At 51.9% G+C, this 19,868-nt stretch overlaps 8 protein-coding genes across 8 annotated transcripts; 4 read left to right on the forward strand and 4 right to left on the reverse strand.

Moving 5' to 3' along the window:
• Nucleotides 1-441: 441 nt before the first annotated feature.
• NCS2 (Cytoplasmic tRNA 2-thiolation protein 2) lies at nucleotides 442-1,604 on the forward strand (the record flags this gene model as incomplete). Its single annotated transcript, XM_014686819.1, has 2 exons — nucleotides 442-447; nucleotides 510-1,604. The coding sequence occupies 2 exons, from the start codon at nucleotides 442-444 to the stop codon at nucleotides 1,602-1,604; spliced, it is 1,101 nt and encodes a 366-aa protein (XP_014542305.1).
• A 432-nt stretch (nucleotides 1,605-2,036) lies between these two features.
• OAC1 (Mitochondrial oxaloacetate transport protein) lies at nucleotides 2,037-3,251 on the reverse strand (the record flags this gene model as incomplete). Its single annotated transcript, XM_014686818.1, has 4 exons — nucleotides 2,037-2,269; nucleotides 2,352-2,953; nucleotides 3,071-3,145; nucleotides 3,235-3,251. The coding sequence occupies 4 exons, from the start codon at nucleotides 3,249-3,251 to the stop codon at nucleotides 2,037-2,039; spliced, it is 927 nt and encodes a 308-aa protein (XP_014542304.1).
• Nucleotides 3,252-4,925: 1,674 nt separating this feature from the next.
• Nucleotides 4,926-6,284, forward strand: Wdr82 (WD repeat-containing protein 82; the record flags this gene model as incomplete). Its single annotated transcript, XM_014686817.1, has 3 exons — nucleotides 4,926-5,066; nucleotides 5,188-5,422; nucleotides 5,485-6,284. The coding sequence occupies 3 exons, from the start codon at nucleotides 4,926-4,928 to the stop codon at nucleotides 6,282-6,284; spliced, it is 1,176 nt and encodes a 391-aa protein (XP_014542303.1).
• An 887-nt stretch (nucleotides 6,285-7,171) lies between these two features.
• On the forward strand, nucleotides 7,172-7,783 carry G6M90_00g088130 (uncharacterized protein; the record flags this gene model as incomplete). Its single annotated transcript, XM_014686816.1, has 2 exons — nucleotides 7,172-7,243; nucleotides 7,367-7,783. The coding sequence occupies 2 exons, from the start codon at nucleotides 7,172-7,174 to the stop codon at nucleotides 7,781-7,783; spliced, it is 489 nt and encodes a 162-aa protein (XP_014542302.1).
• A 514-nt stretch (nucleotides 7,784-8,297) lies between these two features.
• Nucleotides 8,298-9,737, reverse strand: rnr-2 (Ribonucleoside-diphosphate reductase small chain; the record flags this gene model as incomplete). The annotated part of the gene is made up of 4 exons (XM_014686815.1): nucleotides 8,298-8,908; nucleotides 8,958-9,291; nucleotides 9,362-9,628; nucleotides 9,708-9,737. 4 exons carry the CDS (start codon nucleotides 9,735-9,737, stop codon nucleotides 8,298-8,300), a joined length of 1,242 nt encoding a protein of 413 aa, XP_014542301.1.
• A 1,236-nt stretch (nucleotides 9,738-10,973) lies between these two features.
• Nucleotides 10,974-11,835, reverse strand: G6M90_00g088150 (uncharacterized protein; the record flags this gene model as incomplete). The annotated part of the gene is made up of 3 exons (XM_014686814.1): nucleotides 10,974-11,379; nucleotides 11,444-11,658; nucleotides 11,761-11,835. The coding sequence occupies 3 exons, from the start codon at nucleotides 11,833-11,835 to the stop codon at nucleotides 10,974-10,976; spliced, it is 696 nt and encodes a 231-aa protein (XP_014542300.1).
• Nucleotides 11,836-12,873: 1,038 nt separating this feature from the next.
• Nucleotides 12,874-15,442, forward strand: dcp2 (mRNA decapping complex subunit 2; the record flags this gene model as incomplete). Its single annotated transcript, XM_014686813.1, has 2 exons — nucleotides 12,874-12,904; nucleotides 12,984-15,442. The coding sequence occupies 2 exons, from the start codon at nucleotides 12,874-12,876 to the stop codon at nucleotides 15,440-15,442; spliced, it is 2,490 nt and encodes an 829-aa protein (XP_014542299.1).
• A 984-nt stretch (nucleotides 15,443-16,426) lies between these two features.
• Nucleotides 16,427-17,205, reverse strand: G6M90_00g088170 (uncharacterized protein; the record flags this gene model as incomplete). Its single annotated transcript, XM_014686812.2, has 2 exons — nucleotides 16,427-16,966; nucleotides 17,047-17,205. The coding sequence occupies 2 exons, from the start codon at nucleotides 17,203-17,205 to the stop codon at nucleotides 16,427-16,429; spliced, it is 699 nt and encodes a 232-aa protein (XP_014542298.2).
• Nucleotides 17,206-19,868: the final 2,663 nt, after the last annotated feature.

A 19,868-nucleotide genomic window follows, 5' to 3' on the forward strand; every position in this document is an offset into this window, starting at 1 on the left:
GATGTGTTTCCGGCATTGCCCAAGCTCGTGGCCACATGCCGACTGTGCAACGGCTCAAGTGCCCAGGTGGGTATCGGCGGCGCCTCTGAGAGCTCCAGTCTGCCAGCAGCCGCCTGACCACCGGCAGAGCCTCCATGTCGCTCCAAAAAAAAAAAAAAACACTCAGCCACTACACACCGGAACTTTGCAAGCCTCATCAGATCCCGGAACTTATGCCCAAGACTATGTATTTCTCCGTCTATGTCTCCCAAGAATAGAAATAATACATGCGCAAACACACACACACGCACACACACATATATCAACACGGAGGCGTGTGAACCCTTTATTAGCCCGCTCAATTAATTAATCGTGCCAAATGGCTCCCGCATCAGCCACCCCAAAGCCATGCGAGCGTTGTAAAAACCCAGACGCTCCATATGATTTGAGAAACGGCCCAGCATGCCGGTGAGTCGATCACGCACCACACAGACTTGATTGGCTCAAATTTGCGTATTGACAAAAATGAGTCCTACAGCGACTGTTTTGTAGACTATGTTGAAGACAAGGCAGGCCGGCGTCTCGGCGCCGTCGGCCGGGACACCAGGCCCCAGGGCAGACCAGGGCCTCGAAGATATCTCGGCGGTCTGTCGTTTGGGCCGTCCTCCACCGTAATGGTGCAGCTCCTAGACATCTGCGCGAGGTTCTACCTGTCCAAGAAGTCGTCTCCGGCGTTTGAGCCATTGGCCGTCCACGTCGACACGGACTTGTCGCATCCCGCTGACCAGGACGACGGTCCCGCGCAACGGCTGCTCTCCAAGTACCGGCAGCGGTTTCCCAACGTCTCCTTCGAGTGCGTGCATCTGAGCAGAATCTGCGCCGTCAAGACGCTTGACTGGTCGGCGCTGGGATGTCCACACATGGGCGAGCCCGGGGGGGACCGCGTTGGGCGGCTGCAAAAGTATTTCGACTCGCTGCCGTCCGTGACTTCAAGGGCGGATATCCTGCGGCTCTTCATACGCCATATCCTCCTGGATCTGGCCCTGGAGAGGTCGTACTCGGCCCTGCTCCTGGGGCACAGCACATCGGCTCTCGCGGCGCTTACTTTTGCAGAGGTGGCAAACGGGCGGGGATTTGCCGTTCCTTGGCAGATCAACGACGGTCCGTTTGCCGTCTGTACGTATGATGCGCGGCCCGGCTCTACCGGGACGAAGGAGGTGTCGCAGGCGCAAATGCCCGTGTACTATCCGTTGAGGGAGCTGTTCAAGAATGAAATCAAGATATATCTTGATCTCGTGCCTTCTCTGAAGGACCTCATGCCCGAGGACAACGCAACGGCGAGCAATGTCGTGTCGCATAAAGACTTGAGCATTACAGAAGTCATGGAACGCTACTTTGACTCTGTGGAGGGTCCTCAGTCGGGTATTGTGGCCAATGTCGTGCGGACCACGGGGAAGCTGGACAGAGCCGCGAGCGGAAGCTTTTGTCTCATGTGTGGCATGACGTTGGACAAGCAAGGCGATTCGCGGTGGGCTGGTGAGCTTGGTGACGATGCGGATACGCATGACGCCGCTTCTCGGACTGCGCATTTGTGCTATGGATGCAAGAGATCCATCAACGGATGAAATGAACAAAGAGGAAAGGAGAAAGACCAAAGAAGAAAAAGTAAAATGAAAAAGTACAAAAGACATTTCATGCTCTCTTCATTGATGCCATTGTAAGCGATAATGAGGAGGGACAGAAGATACCCAGATAGGCATGTGTCTCAAATAAATGTCTATATGTAAATATCTAGACTGTAAAAACTCCGCTCAGATGCACCCCCTCTGCCTTTATTGAAATACCTGGTCCATCCCCATCTCTTCGGCCAAATTGTACAATACCAATGCCCGCAGTCTAATTTTTGTCTAGTCAAGAACCCACCACTCTCAGATAACCAACTATCAAACGAGTCCCCAAACTTTATAGTTGTATGGGGCAGTAGCATATATATGTGTGTATATATATATATGTATATATGTGGCGCAAACGGATCACGGCCGAGTGTCAAAAGCCAATCATGCCTTGGCAACCATTGGCAACATCCGGCCCTCAAACTTCCTTACCAGCTTGTTAGTCTGTTCAGCCAGTGAAAGCGTCAAGATTGTGTGAGGCAGAATTCTTGCCAGGTGAGGCAGGAACCCCTTATAGATGGCGAAAAGGCCCTCTGTGCGGATCGTCTTTCCCAAGCAGTCGAAAACGCCCTTGTAGAGATTGCCGTTTTGGTTGTAGAGGCGAGACATGATGGTATCTATAGATGACACAACGTGTCAGCGATGGGTGCTCCTCTTCTGAGCCGCGTTTTGCGTTCCTTAGTAGGGACAGTTACTTACCAGGGGGGTGCATGAAGCAACAGACAACGAAGCCACTGGCAGCGCTGCTGGCCAGGTGCAAAGCAGGACCCTCCTCCATACCAGCATGTCGCATTAACCGCCTCTTGGCGAAAAAATATGTCGGCAGCTGGACGGAGCTGCCGAAGCCGGTTCGGATCATTGCCGCACCAATACCGCGATACAGGCCGCCCACACCCTCCGCGCGGTAGATCTGCGACAGGCCATCCCAAGCATTGCGATACTGGTGTTGAGTGCCGACCGGCAGAAACGGCGAGTAGCTCTGAAGGCGGGTCTTGACGAGGAAGAACGGACTGCCGGCAGCTGCGCCAATGATGCCAGAGAAGGCACCGCAAAACATGTTGATTCCGAGGTTCTGGGCATTTTCGTTTTTGAGGAACAAGGTTGCTAAACCCTTGCGCATGGGATCATAGAAACCTAACCGGCAGCCATTGAGGAGAATCTGGTAAATGTAGGCTGTTCCCAGGCCACGATAAATACCGCGTAAGCCTTCGTTTCGCAGGATGACACCCACGCCGTGGATTGGGCCTCGGTAGAAGTGTGGCTGGCGTCCCTTTTGTTGGAGTTCGCCTTGTAATTGCATCCTACGGCGACAAAAAGAAAGACAAGAGTTAGGGCCGTTAATGAGATTAAATCCAACTCAAATCACCATTGAATGAGGGAGCTGGAATGGCGGGCGGGCGAGACAAAAATTGACGTACCGAATCTTGACGGTCTCGAATGGATGGGTTGCCGTAACAGCACCGCAAGCTGCGATGCCGCCAGCGATAAATGCTCTGTATGTTATAAAAGGTTAGCTACTCTATCAAAGTGCCAAGATAGGAAAAAGGCGGCAAATAAGTGTTTGCGCCGTAGAGGCACATACCCAAGCGTTGTCGACATTGCGTCCGAGAAATGCGCGGACTGTCAGTTTGGTATGCGGTTCTCCACGGTCAAAGGAGCGGAAAGAAAAGCCGGGGCAAAGTACACAAAAGAACGATATAAAAAGATGCGGTGCAAAACAGGTATGTCAACTCCAAAAGCCGCGTCGGCCTCGCTGTTTCCAGAGCCTCAAAATACCAGGGCGCCCAGACCAGGCGTGCCCAAGATATTTGTAGGGTGGTGCAAGGTTAGACGGGGGGCCTTCGAGGCTCGATTGCGTCGAGGCAGTCGGAAAGCCTGTCCGGCGAGCAGCTGGGCCTGTTCAATGCAGCCGGGGTATTTTCTCAAACTCGGGATGCCGAAAAATATGTCAACGGGAAAAGACCATAGTGACTGGCGAAGATGACAGGTTCATCTGCGACGCAGATGGTGGGTGCTGCAACGGGTCAATCGACTGCCGCATCTTCTGTGCCGACGTCGGCCGTCGGCCGCTCCAGGATGGCGCTGGACAATAAGAAGCGCTCCATTAGGCAGCCCCGAAAAAAAACCCATTCAATGCTGGCGAGAAATTGATGTTGAACCTTGGGGGCCGAGGGGGCCGGAGTGGCTCACTAAGCACGTATGCGTGGCACCCAGCGCTGGACCGGCGGGGGCACTGGAATGTTCACCGCTGGCGCTGCACATGTGCGCTGGATCCAGATATTAGCCGCACATGCAGCGACTACCGTGCCTGGAGGACGGAGGGCTTCGGGCGCAGGACTTCACCGCAGAGGCTGGCACAGCCGACTGGAACTATGAGGTCAATAGGAGTACCCGTTGATTCAATCCATCTAGACCAGTTGACTTCTTTCCAGTGAACTTGACAAATTCGGGAACGTGCCCCGCCTCCTCGGGTACCAGAGGGTTAAGATAAGCAAGCAATTTAACTGCCTTGACCCTTGGCTCACCTAAGCACCATGCCCCAACCAGACTGGGATAAGAGGACTGCGACTTCGGCTTCGGATCATCTTTTGAAGAAAGCCAGAATATGTTTGAATCTCCGGGGACTACTAGTCCTTACCGTTGGCCTCCGTATTCCAACCACTACGCGCCATTGTATCAAGTTCCCAACTCTTGATCCCTTCTCGTATTATGCGTTTGCCTTTTGCCTCGTGGATGTTGCAATTCCCGCCCGACCCCAAAGGCGGCATCGTCTCAGCGAGAACACCGGCGCGAGTTGGAGCGAGAGCCGCAAACAGGGTCCACACGCCTAGACTGCAAAAGGTCTGGTCAGCATCAAGCCTCATGAGCACCAAGCAGCTCCTGTGGCTTGTGCTCCACGCCAAGTGGTCAATCCAATTCTCCAGTTCTCCAAGTCCGCACATGCAACCAAGCTCATCAATGAAGACACTATCAATGCATTGCTACTAGAGACTACACAGAGTGGCCAGCCTGGAAATTGCACGGAATCTGTATAACGCCAGGACGCTCCCCCTGGATGTTGACGGCGGCCACCTGCTCCGGCGATCCTATCCCCAACGTACAAAGCAGGCATCCGGATACTGGTCGGGGTAACAGGACCACAATCCCCAAATTTACGACCTCGTTCCAAACCTGCCAGCGAGGGCCGTGACCCGTCGCATACAGGCCGTTTCACCCGTGCTTTCGCATGCCTCATATCCCGCGTTTTTACGCAGCCTCAAGAGCCATTGAATCATGTCGTCAACCCCCATGGATCTGGACCGCCCTAGCGGCGTGTCCATCAACGGACGATCTCTAAATATTCAGAGGTCGTTTGGCGGTACAGCATCTGTATCTAACCTGAGCGACGTCATACCCAGCTTTAGACCTACCAAGGTGAGTGTGCCGGCTTGGTATTGCTCTCTCCTTTGCTCTGCCTTGTTCCTCTCGCCCGTGCCAGAGTCGCGCGTTTGGACATGTTGAGCATGATTTCTAACTCGAGTTTGTCCGCTCCTAGCTGCTCCGACGCGAAGACCTGAAAGAAGGTCGCCCAGTGCCGCATGTCCTGTCCATCGACTACGACGATGAGGGCGAGCTGTTGATGACGTCCGCAAGCGACGAGACGATACAGATCTACAATGTAAAGGAAGGTCGCCACGACAAGAGCCTCCTTAGTAAAAAGTACGGCGTCAAGCTGGCCAAGTTTACGCATACGAATTCGAGCATCATATATGCCAGCACGAAGCAGAACAGTAACGTGGCCTGCTTCCCATGAGCGCGTCTCGCCGACCTGCCAGCTAACTTTGCTTCTCAGACGCCATTCGATACCTTGCGACCCATGACAACTCGTTCATACGCTACTTCGAAGGGCATGAGGGCAACGTGACCAATCTCGCGGTTCATCCCGGCAGCGACAATTTCATATCGTGCTCTCAAGACAACACCGTCCGTCTTTGGGACACCCAGTCCAAACATTGGCAGGGGCAATTGTTTCTCAGATCGCCGTATCTTGCAGCGTACGACCCTTCGGGCATGGTCTTTGGCGTTGCATGCCCTAGTAGCGGAACTGTGCTATTATACGACGTTCGTAACTATGACAAGGCTCCGTTTTCGACCGTAGATGTAGTGGAGCAGTGCAGCAAGATCGACCAGCAGAACCTTGTCAAGGGTTGGACCAAGCTGGAGTTCTCCAATGATGGCAAATCGCTGCTTGTCGGTACCAAGGGCAATGGGCATTTCCTCCTGGATGCGTTTGAGGGGACGCTCAAGGCCTACCTGCGCAAGCCTACGGGCGGAACCAGGCGACAGGCTCCAGGTGAGACGGCCTCATTATCAAACGGCAATGCGGCAACGGATCCTTCGAATTTCGACAGCAGCGGGGACTGTTGCTTTGCGCCAGATGGCCGGTTCATCATAAGCGGATCAAGACAGGATATCTTGGTGTGGGATTCTTTGTCCTCGATACCCGACCATAAGGTGTTGGAGCCCAACTGGACGCTCCCTGACAAGAGGGAAACAGCCGTTGTTGCCTTTAACCCCCGGTTCAACTTCTTTGCCACGGCGGATCAAGATTTATTGTTCTGGTTACCGGATGCCTCCTACATGAGCACCTAGACTGCGCCTTGAGTTGGAATATGGTTGTGGTGCGGAGTTAAGGCTGGGTTTTTATGATGATATGATGACTATTTACTGCATATATCGTGGCGGGGACAATATATATACCCTTGAATCCGGAGGTGTGACGGTGGAACAGTACTATTGCTTCAACCTACAATGCGTTCTACATCAGTGTTGAAAGCTATATCTGACCCGCGGGCTTCAATGAATAGAAGGGTGAGGGATGTATTCCTTCGTCTTGAATTGGTGCTGGGGGCTGACTGCCTTCGGGTAGTCGTACAAAAAAAGTGACATACGCACGATTCCTCATGTTTTAAGTTTATACTCGAATAGTCTGTGCCGTAGCGGCATTGGGGGGTAGGGGTCTTTTTTCGAATCGATAGCTTCACTGTCGCCGACACTTATACATTGCGTGCTTAAACACACACCGAGCTTCCATGTAATGAACGTTTTGTGTACTCACGAGATCCTCCCCGAAAGGAATGCTCCAATACGCTAGAAGACTTCTTAGCATGCCAGGAAAAAAAAAGAAAACGAAAAAAAGAGTAAAGGTTATTCCGTATAAATTATTCCTACCATTTAGGGTAGGACACAACTTAATTGCCATCACCACCGTCAACGGAGAGAAGCTCCACGCCACCAACCAAGCGGCTCCTATCCCGTCCCTGCTCCCATGCCCCACCTGACTTTATCCCACCAGACCACCGCCAACCGCACCCATCATATGTCTACTGCGACATCTTTTATTTCAGCTCTTTTCCTGCTGCGAAACACCACCCTCGTCATTGCAAGATCGACGAAGTACTGGCGCAGGTCAGCCAGTCCGCTCTAGAGGACGGATATCGCCGGATATACACGTGCCACCGCTGGCAAAATCCGCCAGAATGCCATACTTCAAGTCGAGCCAGGAATGGCTTGAGCAATCCACGCTTCTCCTCGAGGCTAGACCTTCTACCGTACGTGCCATCGCTCGACACCGAGCTTGTATTTGCGCCGAAGCCGGTTTCCACGACCTACCAAAAGAGGCATACAGGCACTGAGTGACAGGGAGCGGGTTAGCTGACGCCCGACGTTTACAGACTCGCATTACCACAAAATACTCCATACAGCCCGTCAAATCACGGAAAAGGAAAGCGGATGACGCCGATGGAGATACGCCCGTCAATGACGCCCCGAACCCCCCCCGCGGAAGCCTGGTTATAAAGACATATGATCCCGTCAGTGGCGTCACGCTCAAGTACCGCACCACCAAGGCTGCCGAGGTCTCGCGTCTGGTCTACTCGTCTCTGGGGCGACTGGGTCGGGCAATGGCTGCCGTGCCTCTCGATGTTCCGGAGGAGGCTATGCCAGATGCATCCGGTGGTGGTGGTGGTGGTGCTGACGGCGGTGACGGAGACAACAAGGGCAGCGGTGCGGCCACGCCAGCGTCGCAACAACCGCAGGGCCAACAGGCACAACAAGGTGGCGGCAAAAAGAAGAAGAAGGGTAGAAAATAGGCGTCAAGAAAGAGGCCGATTACCGTGGGTTGCAGGCTGGGGAAGGAATGAGAACAACGAGCACGACTATTGCCAGGCCCAGTGGGAGGACAAGGCCACCAAACTAAAAACAGTTGGAATTAACGCCTGTTTGATCCAACTACCTACACTCAGGGAATGCGCAGGACATATCTTGCCAGACTGATCAGATCTCCATTTCCAATGCACGTTTATTATGCAAAATATGGGTTTAGCGTGCTACAATACATCATGATCCCATCTATCCATTCAATACGGCACTTTCCGCGTGCCTGGTCGTACAAAAAAAACCGCAAAACCCCCAACGCCGGCCATTATTATGGATCTTAGTGACCTTCCCAAACAATACCAAAAAGGACCAACAAGCCAATTCAGTAAACCCCCCCTCCGTTATCTGCGCCTGAAGTGGCTTTGCAAATATACAATTCATATGACAAAGGGAAAACGGTACACTTTTTTTTCTGAAATTCCAAGTGGCTGTCGTCTGTGAACCAGCTTAGAATTCGTCGTCAAAGGTGAAGTCACCGCCGTCTTTATTTTCATCGGAAACAGTACCGTCTTCTTTCTTGGAAGCGCTGGCCAAAACACCAGCCTTTTGGTAGTCACCAACTCTCTTTTCAAAGAAGTTGGTCTTGCCGCCAAGAGAAATGTTTTCCATGAAGTCGAAGGGATTGGACGTTTTGTACACCTTCTCGTTTCCAAGAGCGACCAACAAACGATCAGCAACGAATTCAATGTACTGCTTCATCAAATTGGAGTTCATGCCAAGTAGAGCGCAGGGCAGAGCCTCAGTCAAAAATTCTTGCTCAATAGCGACAGCGTCTGTAATGATGTCGTAGATGACTTGCTTGCTAGCGCGATTCTTGAGGTGGGAATGCAGGAGGCAGGCAAAGTCAGTGTGCAGACCCTCATCACGAGAGATGAGCTCGTTGGAGAAGGTCAGACCTGGCATGAGACCGCGCTTCTTCAGCCAGAAGATAGAGGCGAATGCACCACTGAAGAAGATGCCCTCAACAGCAGCGAACGCGACGAGACGCTGAGCGAAGGTAGACTCCTTGTCCTGGATCCATCGGATGGCCCAGTCGGCCTTCTTGCGGATACAAGGAACTAGCTTGAGTTAGCAGCGGATCGGAAATAGTAGCGCGCGTGAACATACTGGTATCAATGGCATTGAATAAGTAGGTGCGTTGGGCATTCTCTTTGATGTAGGTATCGATCAGCAATGAGTAGGTTTCTGAGTGGATGTTCTCCATCATAATTTGGAAGCCGTAGAAGCAGCGGGCCTCGGGGATCTGAACCTCGCCGCTGAAGCGCTCGACCAGATTCTCGTTGACGATACCATCTGAGGCAGCGAAGAAAGCCAGGATATGAGAAATGAAATATTTTTCGTCGTCATTCAGACGGTTGTTCCAGTCGTGCAGATCTTTGGAGAGATCAATCTCCTCGGCCGTCCAGAAAGAAGCTTCAGCTTTCTTGTACATTTGCCAGATCTAATTGTACCCACTCATGTTAGACCCAGCCATGCAAACACCACTTTACGCGTCTTGACGCGTCACGTACCTCGTGATACTTGATAGGGAACAAAACGAAGCGCTGAGGATTCTCTTGGAGAAGAGGCTCATCGACTTCTGCTTTGATGCCAGGGGCGACTGCGGCCGATTTGTCGTCTTTCTTGCTCTCAATCTTGGACTCGTGCTCAGCGTCGACCTGCTCAGCAAGGGCAGCGACGGCAGCCTCATCGAGAGGCTTGTTCTCTTTGTCGGCGACACCAAAATCCAATTTCTTAACCGGCGACTCCATCTTCAGCGAATCAATGGCTGAAGCAGCCTGGAAACGCGGTTAGCTTCTTAACAATGAAGGGTAGATGGCGACGGGCGCGTCAGTGCCAGCCATGACTGCGACTCACCTGCTTGGAGGGGGTGATCTGGGTAGTCATTGTGATGTATATGATGTTATGTGAGGGAATGTATGACAATTATAGGCAAGGAGCAATCACAACGAAGAAATTGGGCTTGAACTCGGCCTGAGAAGATGGTTTGAGGACGCGATGGTGAGAGAGGGCGTTAATGGGTAAATGGTGGCGCCAGAGCTTTTTGTACTAAACTTGAGCCAAACGTAGAGGTGCGTAGTCACGTGTGCCAGACGCGTCGAAACGTGTTTTTAGTGGGGGAAACGCGGCCGAGAGGTCGGGAGTACGTACCCAAGTATCGAGGTGGAGCCTTCGCGGGTACAAGCTTGGTACCTGCGCCCGCACTGAGGGTCCTCCTGTCGCACGCTCGAGCGCTTGGTTGCCCTGGCTTGTGCATACCAGCCACCGATTTAAATGGGCTTGCAGGGAACAACATGTGCAGAGGCTCGTCGCGTCCAAGTATTGCCACTACTGGCTCGAAGCCGTCGTCATGATTTGCAGTTTATCAATCAGCAAACAAACACCCACTTCTCGTGCCTGTAAGACGGAACCCCTGCATTGCCGTCGACTTTGGCGGAGCTCGGGATGGCGTCTCGGAGATGACCTGACGCTGCGCGACTCGCAAGCCGAGACATGTGCTTTATTCCCTTAGCCAGCACTCAGAAAAATACTCGGTACCTGAGCATGTACATACTACTACCGTCTTCACGCCCCCTTTGAACCAGGGGAGATCAGTCGCTGGTACGGAGTAATCGGCAAGCAAGCGTTATCAGATCTTGCCAATGTGGAGACAATTACCATGGGCCACGGCAAATTGTACCATCGTGTGTCTCGGAGGATTGATAAATGCTGCCTTTGTCCTTTACAGTACGCAGAGTGTTTGACTGAGCCGTCCACTCCGATGCAATAATTCTGCGAAAATACCATATGGTACAAATTGAGGTGCCTACTGACTACAAGAAATCGATCCCGACAAGGTGGTACTGAAACTTATAGTATTATCGTTCTACCTATTTGGCCATGTGGCTTCTTGTTACCTGCTTCCATCTCAACATCAAACAAAGACATTCAAACGTAGTACACACTTGCTTGCTAAACCCTGGTACATATATGCAAAAGCCCCGATAATCATCTGCCTTGTGTTTTCCCCCGTCAATTTCAATCATCAGTCAAGTCGTTTATCAAGTCCAAAGCTCTAGCCTTATGCGTCATTAAGTCATTTCTTTCCCAGGCTGCGTTCAGTATGGAAAAGGCAACCCGAGTTTATCTTCGGCCAGATCGTTTCTTTGTGGACCGATGGCCATCCGGGAATTCACCAGGGGCAATGATGCCGTCGTGGTATCGGCGCTCATCCCTCTGAACCCTCGAGTCCTCTCGGCGCATCCCTTTGCCCTGACGTCGGCCATCTTCTGCGCGGGCGTGATCGGGCAGGTGTCCCGTCTTGCGTAAATTTTTCTCTGCCCTCTCTCTCAGGAAATCTTCGAGAAGGAGAGCGTTCCGTGTATTGCCTCTGTAGATTGCCTCTGCCCCGGGAACCAGCCCAATGATGAAATCAATGGCTACGTTGACCATCATGTGCAACTTTACCGACGCTGGGAGGCCACCTTCAACCTTGCAGCATTTTCTGAAGACTGACAGCGACATTAGTCCGTCGATGGCATCTCCAATTCTGTTGCTCGATGTTAGCAAATATTTTGACATGAGTTTTGATGGAACTTGACGCAAGGACTCACCCGGGAATTATGCCAATCACTGTGCTCCATCCAAAACCAACTCCGAATATTGTGAACAACGACCAGTCCAAGTGATGAACTCTTCTCCTTACTCCCACCAAAACCTTGGCATCATGCTCCGAGAGACCAGGAGGCAATTTGCGTTTCTGCTTCACCTGCTTGCCGGTGGGCTCTCCGTTGCGTTTTGTGCCAGGAACTTTTTCGTAGTAAGGGTCCTATTCCCGTATTAGTAGAATTCCTTCCCTTCGAGACCGCGCATGTTGATGACAGGCGTGGCATAATCAGTATGGTGTCCTCGAAAGGAAACATGGACTTACTCCTTGACCGAACTTGTCCTGTAACTGTTTGCCTAGAAATTTCCTGGCAGCCGTCTTTGCGATGTACGAGGTCATGGTAGGCGTACGTACAGGAGGCGCCCCGAGACTGGCAGGCTGAGATTGAGGAAGCCAAAATTGTGTGCAAAGATGAAATCAAAAATGAGCCCGGACGCCCTTATGTAGATGTTCGGCGAGAGCTTTTTGTGAACTTTCTGGACTTGGTTCCTGGGATTGGATGCCTCTGATGCAGGCGCCAATGATGTAATCTATTCGTTCAGTGTTGGCCCGAAAGCTTGTTTCAGCGACCTGGTGTGCCTGTGCCACGAGCGCGGCGTTTGCATGCGGCCCCCCTTGTCGGGGCCTCCTCTCCCTGTTTGTCGTTGCATGTGTGGCCGAGGAGGCAAACGGCTCCCTCCCAGCGGCAGCCCAAGCACCGCCACACCCTTGGGCACGGAGTACGTACCTAGTAGCTACCGGCTTGTGGCTACAGCTACCTCGGACGTTGTGGCGAAACCGTTGCCAGTCAAGACGTCGCACTGTAGACCCTGACTCTGTGCAGTGCATGGAACTGAGTCCGAGACTCTCCTTGTCTCCTCTTCAGTTGCACCCTCGAAGCACAGTGCGTCTGCTCCTCCAATCACCGGTTATCCTCCCTCCAGCCCCTCCGCTCCACGGCTCGTTCGCCTCCATCGACGATTGCCAGCCCAACCGACGAAGCTGTTCTGGTGACTTTGACCACCGAGTAGCTCGACAATCGAGATTCATTTTGCCTGTTCCCCCCCAACACCGCGATCACGCAACCTGCAACTCAGGGAAAATTGCTCTTCATCTGAAGGATTCTGCTATCCATTCGTCCCGACTTTTCAAGGTGGCGCTTGTGCTTTTCCAGAACAGACCGACCCGCTTCTGCGCGCTCTCTGGAACCTGCTGCGACCACCTTCCCGTGCTTCCCTTGAACTCCGACCATGACAAGCATCCCTTCATACCTACGACTTGAAGAGGATTGTTTAGAAAAACCGTGAGCGAGGGAGGTCTTGGTCGATTCATCGACGCAACCTGTTGTTACGTACGCCGTGTACATCCGGGGCATGGGCGATAAGCCAAAGCGGCACAATGGCAGCGACCGAGATGCAGCTCGAAGACTGTATGTTATGACGGGCACCAACATCTGGGACCTCTGCGCCTATCCCGCGGCACATGTTAACTTGAACTCTCGATTATAGGGCTGGACGACCTCTGCGTCCGCTTCATCATCAATCTTCCTCAAGAAGATCTCTCTTCTGTTGCCCGAATATGCTTCCAAGTCGAGGAGGCGCAATGGTTCTATGAAGATTTCATCAGGCCACTTGACCCGACTTTGCCTTCAATGTCGCTGAGGACCTTTTGCCTGCGAATCTTTCAACATTGCCCGTTGCTTGCATCCTTCTCCGTTGAGAACCATACCAAGGCATTCGAGGAGTTCCTTCAGTACAAGACCCGAGTCCCAGTCAGAGGCGCTATCATGCTCAACCATGCCATGGACTCTGTGGTATTGGTCAAGGGCTGGAAAAAAGGAGCGAACTGGAGTTTCCCGCGCGGTAAGATCAACAAAGATGAGGATGATCTAGATTGTGCCATCCGCGAGGTTTATGAGGAGACTGGTCTTGATCTTCGTGCCGCCGGTCTCGTACCCACTGAGAAGAAGCCCAAATATATTGAGATTTCAATGAGGGAGCAGCAGTTACGGCTTTACGTTTTCCGGGACATTCCTATGGATACCAAGTTCCAACCGCGGACTCGCAAGGAAATCAGCAAAATCCAATGGTACAAGCTATCAGAACTTCCCGCGTTCCGCAAGAAAGGCGCCCAAAACCAGAATGATACTGGTAATGGACCAGCTGTGAACAAGTTCTACATGGTTGCCCCATTCCTTGTCCCCCTGAAAAAATGGATTTATTCGCAAAAGAAATTGAACGACAAAAGAGCAACAAGCGGAGCCCATGGCCATTTACCCCATTACCCAGCCGTTGACGAGGTCGCCACAACCGAAGACGATACATGGGCACCCGGTAACCCTGAGAAGCAATCACATGTGCCTGCTATTGAAACCCTCGATGGGGCAACCCAAGAGCTACAGAGGCTGTTGAAAATGCAGCCTCCTACTCAGGGGCTCCAATCCCCGCCCCAAGAAGATAAAGGCACAGCTCTCCTCTCGATTCTTCAATCTAATGCTAGTCGTCCGGCACCGCCGACTCACCAGAACGTTCCATTGCCGCACACTCCTCTGGATGCTACGATATCCGAACCTCCTCAACCACGGAATCCCCATCACCACGCTAATTTGAATCCCATCCATGTTCAGTCACACCAGCCTCCGCCTTCTTTCCCGTATGCTCCAGACCATGAAACTGTGTCCTGGAATCCGAACCAGCCGCCCCACTCGCAGCAACATCATATCGATACGACCAGAAATCAGCAACCAGGCCAGTACCAACTTCCGTCGGCTCACTCACAGACCCCGCGACGCCAGGCCCAAGAATCGATGCTTCAGAATGACTCATTCCAGAATCAACCTGCGCTTCAGCTTGTCGGGACCCTGCCAAATATTGCAACCGGGCTTGCGTCATTGACTAGTCTACAGAACAGTCAGATGTCTGCTAGTCCTGGATCCGCGAAACTTAGCGGAGCATCCCTTGCTCTTCTCAATGCTTTCAAACGGGATACTGGGACTACGCAGGAAAACCAAGCCGTTATGAACCCACCAGGTACTGGTCATGCCGCTCCGCCTAGTGCTCAAAGTTCCCCGTATTATAGTACATCCATTCCCTCGCTTAATCTCCTGGGCGACCATTCGAGTCGTCCTGCAGAGCAAACAAATGTCTCAGAATTGGTTGGGTCTTCTGTCCAGCCCAAAGGAGATCCGCATCGCTCTGCTCTTCTGGACATGTTTAAAAAGAGCCCTCCAAATACTACAGCAAACCAATCCCAGGTTGGAGCTACGCAGGAAAATCGACATGAAATCACCAAACAATCCACAGGACAGCCAGAACAGGGCGAACATATGTTCCTCCGGCAATTTCAGGCCAATCGTGGCCCACCTAACGAGCACCTCTCTCTTGAGCAGCCGACTCTTCAGTCCAAGTCAAGTCAACCAGCTTTGCCCTCGCCTCATGTTGGAGAGAGCCCAAGCGCCCATCATCACAAGTACCAATATTCTCAGCCACCGCAGCCGCAGCCGCAGCCGCAACAACCTGCTCGATCGCCACTTGTCTCTGGTCACGGACAACCGCCTCAGCCACCCCGCATCCTTCAACGGGGGCAGCGTCTCGACGATATCTCTTCCACGGCCCGTCAACGCGAATTGTCTCCAAAAACCTCCCCATTTGGCGCGCAGAATGGTGCACATCGCTTTCCTACGGCTGCCCCCGAGTCTTCCCTGATAGCCAACACTGGGGATCACACCCGCCGCCCTGATGATACTCGCGAACAAAAGCAACAGCTGTTATCTTTATTTGGAAAGCAACAAATCCCAGGAGGCACAGCACCAGCTTCTGGAACGGATTCTAGACAAGGCGCCGACCCTCCATCGCCGAGAGTCTCATCAATGGCATCTAGAGGCGGGGAGACGCCCATCTCCCCTGCTGAACAAACCTTCTTGTTGGACTATTTGCAGTCTGTTACCAATAATGCCGGACGTCGATAATTTTGCGAGCGTTCGTTGTATCAAGCACCTTTATTGCGTCTTAACTACATCACTGCATGGGATGGAACCGTTTTTGTTGGGGAACAATCTATGCTATGCTTGGCATAATACCATGAGCAGCGAAGTATAATCATTGGGGGATTAAACATTTAGCACTAAAAACCCTTGTACAGTGTTTAAGTCGCAATACAACGTCGGCAGATTTGGCTATCTCCTTGTGCACCATATTGTCGTGAAATAACCTTATCTCCTTCGCCCAGACATTCTCAACTCGATGTGTGTAGCTCATTAATTCGTCACTTTTCCGTTACAATCTCATGCGCCCTTTTCTATCTCGTCTCTCCATCAAAATCGACCAAGCTGAACACCTTCTCCATTAAGCCCCCCGCTGTTTGATAAGACCGCTAGTTTCGTCCGGGATACCCGCCTTGAAAACTTTACTCATCATCAAAAGAAAGCAGCTGAAAGCGATTCGAAGCTGAGATGTTTGTGCCTTTGACTGCTGGTGCTTGAATTACCGGCTTCTGTGAACGCACTGGCATTTTGTGCAGCGGCTGGGCACATTCGTCAACGCCCCATTCGATGCGGGAGGTGCCTTTGTATTTTCTAGGAATCGGTATAAATATAATTGTATTTGAGAACAGAAAAGGTCTACTAGACCTCAAATTACCTAGTGGGGAGAGGGGAATAAACTTACAGCCGACTCATCATGCAAGTGCGAGCGAACATGGCAGCAGCAACTGAGTTGGTGCTGATAAAACAATGCCCTCCCATGAACTGAATCTGTACAACCACAAGGTTATGTATGTGCTCTAGGTCGTTGCGTATTTCCTGTTCGGTGAGATTAGGGTTGCAGTAGCGGATGACAAGATTGCGGCATGCCCCTAGAGCAATTTTGTGTGCAACGTGACCGGCTACAATGAATTGGCGGTCGTCCCATCTAATATCGACCTATACTCCGCATGAGTTAGCATATGGTAGACCTTACTTGCCAAAAGGGACAACCTTTGTATTCTTAATGTACAGTCCGTTGGCCTGGACATACTGATAGAAGGCGTGAGCATCGCTTGAGTGGAGAAAGGACAGGGCAACCATGTTATCCCTGGCTCGAAAATATATGTTGACAATAAGCCCCCCCCTCACGATAGACGTGACATCTGCAATAGTAGTGCCTTCTGCAAGGTTCAGAAGCTGAACTGTTCGGGTGGCTGTTGGTTCCACTACGGGCTTCGAGGTGGTGTGTGCCAGCAGGGCTCCAGCATCGTCGCCGTCCATGCTGTCGTTTTCTGAATCGGTAGAAGAGTTGCTGGCTGATTCAGAGTCGTTGATTTTGGTTCCGTCGCCAGTAGACAGATTTGAATACGAGTTCGTGTACGGTAGGAAAGCATATGGTCTCGCATGACTACCCCGGGATGATCGTTCGTGAGCTAGATCCGAGCCGCCAGGACCATTTGTAGAGACTTGGGATCCATGGTTGATAGTATGGGGTTCGGAGGTATTAGAAGAACTTTGCGTGCTGAGAAGCTGGGCTTTTGTGAGCGATGAACATTATGTCAACCATACAGCACGTTGGTACACAAATAGAGAAGAGACATTTTGCATACCTCAATTGTTTCTCTTTGCACTCCGCCATTGATAAGATTGCGGCATAAAGTGTCTTTATGAGCACAGCCAAAAGTCAAAACCAAGAGGGGACGGCGCAAAGCTTTGAAAGAATTCCTCACCATACTGTTGGGCAGACCTAACAAGACTCGCATATTCATGTCGAGTAATTTGAAGGACTGGAAGCCTGAAGTCGGGGTCTGCCGCCGGCAGAGACATTCTCTACTTACGATGAAGCATCGAGGAGAGTTTAGCAGTTGAAAATGCGTTGAAGAGCTGCCGCCGAGGAGCTACGTACTGCTGACATCTGGAAGTATATCACCTGATGACTGCTTAATGGCAGCTTCAGGACAGAAAGAAAAGCAAAGCGCGGATGAAACGCAGAGAGCAGGCGAAAGAAGATGAAAGGATAAAGTTAGGCTGCAGTTGCCAGATGCTTTTACAAATGAACAAGGCAACTGACAGCTGTTGACGCTCACGTGCATATGCAAGAAGACCGGCCCAGACAAGCAAAGCCGGCCTCCACGTTTCTTAGGTGGTGTTGACCATAATGGCATGAACGGCTCATTAGAAAAAGAGAGAGAGAAGAGAGAGAGAAAAAAAATTAAAAATGAAAACGAAGAGGAGCAAAGCAAAGAAAAGGAAAGCACTGGACTATTCATTATACAAGGGCGCTCGGCCACATCAAGCTGAGCTGATTACTTCATTTGTACGGAGTACATGAGACGAACCTTGACATCGGGTCTGTCCAGCCTGTTCCAGTCCCTGATACCTCAGTAGTCTGCAAATGTAAATATTTGTGCACCTGCGCAACAGTGAATCAACCCATGGAGCCACAAGCAGTCGGGCGCCGTGGTTGATGTCAATACTTTATGTCTTGAGCAGGTAGACAGACACAGCCCTGTGAGTCGGGCTTCGAGAGCCAAGCAAACGTGCTTTAGGAATGGACTCTCAGGCACCACCAGTCGCTTACTTAAGTGTATGAGAAGGCGTAGCCTTGCAAGTGCCGATTGGTCCTCTTGTATTTGATCAAGACATGAGTTCAGTCGAGGCTTGACAAGCTGCGAGCATCATCGCTCGACAGTAGCCACATTGGCACCAAGTTGAACAAGCTATGCATGGCATGGGGAAATCCCTATTACATTTGACGAATGTACGGAGTATGCACAGAGCCAAATAAGGCTGGCATGGGAAGCTGAAACCGCCAGAGGCTACGGAGTCCCTTCGAGCCTACATGAAGGCCAGAGGAGGGTTTGCTTGAGGACATTGAGCTCACGGTGTGAAAGAGTCAGGTCTAATGCAATGATGTAAGTCCAAGGGCGGGCGTGAGGTGACAGGCCCGGGACATTAAACTTGGCAAATAATCTTCCAGAGATGGATCAAGGCCAGAAGGAGCAGCAACTTTGGGGTGCCAGTCGTCCCACCGGGCAGCAACGTGGCCACAATCCCATCACCCGACATGCGAGGACAGTTGCAAGTGGACATGTTGGCAACCCGTTGACTATTCCCGCCGTGGCTCGCACGTTATCTTGTAGTATTGTAGCACGTACACTGGATGATGGGACACAGCGAACGCCTGATGCCGATGGGATCCGATAACAGCAGCATCATGGCAGCTACTGGGTTGGCAGACTAGATGCAAGGATTTGCCTGTGGCCTGGCAGGCATGAGACGCAAAAGAGGGTCGAGTTGAAAACACGAGGTCACGTGCACCGTATTGGCGTCTGTGGCCACCCACCACGCCCCTTCAAACCGTTCTAAATAGGTCTGGTCTGGTTTGTTGTTATTTTTGCAGCGGGCGGGCGGTGCAAGCCAAGCATGTGCGCGAGGTGGCCGAGGGGAAAATGCATCATGGACAGTGCAGGCCAGCGAGTTCCCTCCTCAGTCACTTACGGCCCTCCGCTGGCGTTTTTACTTGGTACGCAGCTGGGGCCATCATTACTAGCCAAAGCTGTGCCTGTCCTGGCCCGGAAACAAAAAAAAAACTCAAAAAGCAGAAAAGCAGCCCGGTCCCCATGCGGAGTTCTGCAGTGCTTCAAGCCATCGTAAATACCAAATGTATGATTGTGGGGCAATTTCTAATTAAGTACGATGAAGCTACGCCTGTTTGGGCCAAGTGCACAGGAGGCACCGCCTGGCTCGTGCCGTGGTGGATGCATTCGTCAAGTAGGCCCAGTCCGTCCAGTGGCTGTTGGCGGCTCACTCAGTGGCCCGGTCAACTGTACGGCTCGGGAGTCAACAGTGTCAACACTGAACACTTGTTGTTGCACAGCACCACAGCTAGAGCCGTCAGGGGCTGACTGGTTGGCCACACATCCGGTGCATTTGCCAGTTGGTCGTGGCCCCTCTAGAGATCGGGCTTCCTCTCACATTTACTCCGGAATACATACATTGTACTCACACGCACCCTCGTTGGTTCCCACTCACCTCCCTGTCCTCCTCTACTCTCTTTTGCTCAACCCTCCCCTGGTCAACCCGATCCGAGGACAAAAAATAGACGACGACTCTTGCCTCGTCACTATTTTTTTTTCGCCTCTCGCTTTTTTCTGCACTTGATTTCCGATTGACTTCGTTCTCGACACTCGCTTCGTCTGCCTCCCACTCGTTCCTCCCCCGAAATTTGCTCCGCGTCGACCACCGTCCAGCCAGTCACCTCGCCCGTTGCCACCATCGCCCCGACCGTTTGAACCGCCTTAGTTGTCAACGAAAGAAAAGTATTTCTTATCCAGTCTTGTTCGTGGTCAATTATTGGAGTCGCCATATTCTTGCGTCGACTATCTTTTACCAGCCGTGATTGCTTGACGTTATTGGCGTCCGGGCCGTT

This window comes from Metarhizium brunneum, chromosome 5 (genome assembly GCF_013426205.1).
Source record: "Metarhizium brunneum chromosome 5, complete sequence".
In the NCBI taxonomy this organism is placed as follows: domain Eukaryota; kingdom Fungi; phylum Ascomycota; class Sordariomycetes; order Hypocreales; family Clavicipitaceae; genus Metarhizium; species Metarhizium brunneum.